Source organism: Salvelinus fontinalis, chromosome 4 (assembly GCF_029448725.1).
Source record: "Salvelinus fontinalis isolate EN_2023a chromosome 4, ASM2944872v1, whole genome shotgun sequence".
Classification (NCBI taxonomy): domain Eukaryota; kingdom Metazoa; phylum Chordata; class Actinopteri; order Salmoniformes; family Salmonidae; genus Salvelinus; species Salvelinus fontinalis.
Genome location: NC_074668.1, coordinates 68550869 through 68556350, shown reverse-complemented (window position 1 = coordinate 68556350; position 5482 = coordinate 68550869). Strand labels below are relative to the sequence as shown.

Genomic DNA, 5482 nt, shown 5'->3' with positions numbered 1-5482 from the left:
CAGCAGACTCTATTCCTGTGTATCTAATTATCACAACTGGAATACATTGTAACTAGGCCTAATGATTGGGAAACATATTAACAAGTGAATTATAAACGTCTAATTGAAGAGTCAAAATAAAGAGTCGTTGTCAACACTGACGGTGGTCTACATTAGATGTTCCAACGTCAACAAAGGCTCTAGGCAAGTCTACTCTTTGCGGTGTGCTACGGTCCCTACTCCATTGGCCGCATCCTCCCACAGCCTGCTGCTGCTGGCCCAGAATAGGCTCGCCACTGGCGCCGCTATGAAAGGTAAGAGCATCGAAAACGTACCACTTTGACTTGCACCTGTCGATTAGGCTAAAGCCTACAGTCGTAGTATAACTTGGGGCAAAATAAACTACATCTTTCTCAAAATATAAATACATGCATAAGGTAATATAGTCTACCCCCCCCCCTCACACACACACCCCCTCTTCCGACAGAGTTCCCCAGCAGCAGCATCACCGCACACACCCAATGCGCTGAGACGTCGTCCAAAGAACCCAATTCATTCTGGTGCCTTTTCGTGCAGCAGCAAGGATGTTGTATTTCTCTCTTCTAACCCTGAGCCTGACGTCTATCCATGGCATCCTCCTTCCTGAATCTGCCAGGCCCCTGGATTTGGACATCAACCAGATCATTGAGGATAATATGGCACAAGGACACACGCCATTAAACGACATGTTTGAGGAGGTAGAGCAACTGATGGAGGACACGCATAATAAACTGGAGGACGCGGTGCACCAGGTCGGTTAATGGTTAGGTCTACTCAGATGTATATTTGCAGAGCTTTGATAACAAATCAATGAGCCTATTATGTCCCATAGCACCCCTTTCATTTGTATGATTTTTAATGTTATGTAAAATGCAACAGATATTAGTGCAGTACAGTCTTATTAGATAATTTTAGTTGATCTGAAACTTTTTTGTTAAAGCAACCAAGTTTAACTTGAGACATAAATCTTTATGAGACTAATAAAAACAGTTCGCATGTGGGTTGAGATGAGTCGAAGTCAATCTTAACATGCACAATGTGTCGAAGAAACTGTGGTGACCTCAATGCAACATTGATCTTTTGCATCAAACCTCTTTAGATGGACAATGAGAGTTCCAAGTCCAGCTTGCATCCCAATAACCTTCCCTCAAATTACCACAACGAAAGCACTTCTGAGAGTGTGGTTGAAAACCAACCCATCCACACCATAGAGACAGTACACAAGGTACAGTAGTAGTCATACGCAAATGTATTATTATACTGTATTCCATTCAAAACTAGGATGCTGAAATGCTATTATGAATTGTAATACTGTATGGTAGTATTATTTTGGCATCCCACATTTGTTATGAAGACTGAAAGCAAAATTGCAGAAATCCTACAGAAGTGATCCAAACTGGAAATGTGTCTCTCTTTAGGAGACAGACAACAGAACAGAAGAGACCCTCATCACCAGAACAGTTATCCAGTCCAGTGGCAAGGAAAATAGTATTAATCATGTGAGTGAACAACAATCTTTGGAATTACCCTCCATGATTTACAACAGAAAAAAAAACATTATCCACAATAACACTATAACTAACTGGTGTTTTGTGTTTAATAAAGACAGTGGGCATAAGATGAAAACAATTCCATCCTTAATGCAAGTCACAATTCATGAAAGATTCATCAAGTCATGGGCTGTGTTTCCTCTTTCTGTGCTGCTCTGCATGCGGCCACAGCTGCTGTCATGTTTGGGCGTCTCATTTCACTTTCCCCATGCTCTGTACGCCTCTCCAGTTTCAACTGTGCTGTCTCATTCTCTATAAGCCAGGCTAAAGCTATGTCTTATCCAGGCAGAGTGACATGTGCAGGATGATGGCTGGTTGATAAGCTCTTTTCAGAGCTGCATCCTGTCTGTACATTAATTATATATGGCAGCCACGTCTCAGCCATGATGAGGCGGTTGATCAGGCAAGATAATAGCAAAATAATCAAACAGATCGATCAAGCCAGGTATGTGCGTGAGTGCATGTCTTTGACCAGTACACAGTAGGTCTTTGGAGACAGACACTAGATTACTGCTATAACAGGCCTCTGACCAGGACACAGTGCAAGAAGTGCTCAATCCATCTTATCAGCCAAAGTCTGAGGGGTTTTTAGTTATTTGTTTTGGGGGTTTTAGTCACAATATCTAGCTGGATAGTTTTGAACAATAACAGTGAAATGTCTGTATCATTTGATTCGGGTGCTTTTGGTAAACATTGTGTGTAGTCATTTTCGTAACATCATGTACATTTAACATGCATTTTCTTTATTGCAGTTACAGGTTTTAATATTTAGTTAAAATAATTGACAGTCTCAGAGCGTGCTATTCCTGCCAGTCTTTTCCGTAGGATATGTGGTAGAGAGAAAAGTGAGAGGGAATTGGATGTTTACTTAAACATTTGGGACAAGTAGCCCTTTGTCCCAGTTTCAACAGCAGGTCCATTTTATTCAGGTCACTTTAGGCACAGATAAATATTGGAGGAGATCGTGCAACAACGTATCACATCCTCAAAAATGTACTTTGAAGTTATTTTAAAGTAACTTTTGTAAAGAAGTTTGTAATAGTACATGGCTACAACCTCTGAATTTCTCTTCAAGACTAACATGTTTGATTTAGCCAATTTTACCAGTACAATCTGTTTTCTAGTGAAAACCTCTGGATTGTGGACGGCTTTGGTACCTTATAGCGACCCTCTGCAGGTGTATCCGTGAAGGAGGGTGTGTCTTGAATGTCCCCTCTTCCCTTACCTCACAGGAGTGTATCATTGACGAGGACTGTGAGAAAGGGAAATATTGCCGGTATGAGCCGCACCGATCCAAGTGTTTAACCTGCAAAGCCCTCGACGTGGTAGGTCAATTTTATTGTTATTAACAGTGCCACACACATTTGACAAACCCTGACACTGAACCCATCTAGAATGTATTTATGCAGACCTATATTTCCCAGGGGACATTGACTCCTTCTTAGTTCCTATTACGTACTACTTCAGACCATCTCTAGTTTTTGTAACAGTGCCTAAGTGCACACATGCACACACACAGCAATCACTGAGCAGCAGATTGCTTAAACAATATGATGCAGCTGCTTCTGCATTGTTACTGCATTGCAGTGTTGCCACAAGTGTAACTGGAGTGTATCATGGGGGAGAGCTTCTCTCCTCTTGGCTGCGTATCAAAGCATGTGTCAGATTGAATAAGAGCTCCACCTCTCTCCCCCTCTATCCGAGGACAAAGAGAGGAGCAGGATGAGAGGTAATGAGAGAGCCTACTCTACAGATACAAGCAATTTAATTGAATTTAAGACCCATGTTTTTGGCAGGGCAGAGTGGAAATCCATCCACATACTGTAGATACTCACTTGCATTCAAAGTCAAAGGTATGCTGAGAATAGTTCTTCCTAGTTGATAAGGCCTGTGTGAATGTCCTGCACAGGAAAACACAGTCATATGTCAAGCAGCACACTATTAATTAGATCCCAATATTGGTTCAGCTTGCACAAGTAGCAGGAATTTGCTGCACCTAGAGAGCTTATGAGAGTTACACGAGACCAGTCATGCCATTCCATGACCATGGGGCTTATATGATGCCATGCATGTCATCTAACAGTTTGTCAATGTGTGTGTGTGTTCCAGCCCTGCAAAAAGAATGAGGAGTGCTGTACAGGACAGCTGTGTGTGTGGGGCCAGTGCAGCCAGAACGCCACTAAGGGGGAAGCTGGCAGCATCTGCCAATACCAGAACGACTGCAGCCCAGACCTCTGCTGTGCTTTCCATAAAGGTACAGGCCACAAGGCCACACACAGAACATAATTCCTCTGCTAAATTATACACCATGAGTCATTCTACATGAAATTAACATCATCTGTGGAGAGTGAAATGGGCTCCTTTCATTTGGCTTTGACTCAGCCAGATAAAAACGTACAGGGATTGCTTTGACATCCAAAAAAAGCAAGGTTTCAAATTGCGATACCACAAAGTCTCTGTTCTCAATGTAATTAGCCAATTATGAGAGTCACAAAGGCAAGTGAGGCAGGGTGCATTGAAGTTTCAGATAGTTAAGTGATCATGTGAAAGCCCATAACTTGCTTTCCCCTCCAAGCACTGTCCATATACTGTACGCCTGTATTAAAGTTTCTGTAGTAATGTCACTTACCTTTGTCCCTATTATCTCTCTCCCCTTACCTTGTGGTCAGCCCTGCTGTTCCCTGTGTGCATGGCCAAGCCAATAGAGCGTGAGCGCTGTCATGGCTCCTCCAACCACCTTATGGAGCTGCTGTCCTGGGACATAGAGGGCCAGGGACCAAGGGAACACTGCCCCTGTGCTGGGGACCTCCAGTGCCAACACCTCGGGTAAGAGTCTATGTGCTGCAAACCTGCAACATTTATATTCAATTGAAATTAAGGCATAAGTCATTACATTTTTTTGCAAGAACACTTGGTAGACGAAAGCCATAGCTATCACTCAAAATGCTGTTGACCCAGTATGATGCTACAAATTGATATTTCCTCATCTCTTTGACAGCCGAGGCTCCCTGTGTCTGAAAAGACAGAACTCGAGTGAAGAGGACCTGACAGACACACTTTATTCAGAAATTGACTATATTGTCTAGGAGTAACCATGCAGCTCAACCCTTTCAGGCCTGTAGACAATCAGATAGAGGGGTCTCCAGTGATTTCAGCCTAGAAAATGAAGTTGCTCACCGTCTCAAAAGGCTTACATGTAAAATTCTTCCATCTATACGCTTGTCATTGTTTATTCAAGCCATTGCAGTTTTTCTCTATCTGCTCGAAGTTAACCAAAGCTCTAGATGTTGCATAGTGCATAACACCATGTATTAGATGGAATTGACATTTTTGGGAAATTCCCAATTCCTAGACGTTTACGCTGTTCAAAAGGTAGTGTGTATGATGACTACACTCCAATACCGCAATAACAGTTCGTGTTTTAACAAATATGTACTTAAACATACCCCTTCCTGCTCTCTGATGTCTCACTTATGTGCCTACCCTGAGGATGGAGTTTGCTGGAGATGCACCATTGAGGCCCTTTACTCAAAGGAATTACATCAAGTTAGGGATGAAGAAAGAATAAACGCAATGCACTGTATACATGTGAAGTAGCTTGCTTAGTCCTGTTTTTTGTTTTAAATAGTGGTTTAAACAAGGACAGATGACATTTCTGAATATATGGAGCACTTTGACAGAAAATATGGTGGGTCGGCTCATCATGCTCACAACTTGGTAATGGAAACTATAACCCAGACACATGCAGCTTGCACAACTTTTGCTCATAAGAAAATAAAAGGCTTTGAAAATGTAGCTGTCTATTCTTGAGATGTAAATATTCTTATATGTATACCATGTTCAATACATATAAATGCAGCATTGGTAAAGTAGGGATTCAAAATACTTAAATTTACAATAACAGAATACTGCAG

At 41.9% G+C, this 5482-nt stretch overlaps 1 protein-coding gene across 1 annotated transcript; it reads left to right on the top strand.

Annotated features, from left to right (window-relative positions):
* On the top strand, positions 1 to 5361 carry LOC129854288 (dickkopf-related protein 3-like). The gene is made up of 8 exons (XM_055921174.1): positions 1 to 293; positions 467 to 770; positions 1118 to 1243; positions 1437 to 1517; positions 2801 to 2893; positions 3678 to 3822; positions 4238 to 4394; positions 4567 to 5361. Exons 2-8 carry the CDS (start codon positions 564 to 566, stop codon positions 4652 to 4654), a joined length of 897 nt encoding a protein of 298 aa, XP_055777149.1. The 5' UTR covers positions 1 to 293; positions 467 to 563; the 3' UTR covers positions 4655 to 5361.
* The last annotated feature ends 121 nt before the right edge of the window (positions 5362 to 5482 follow it).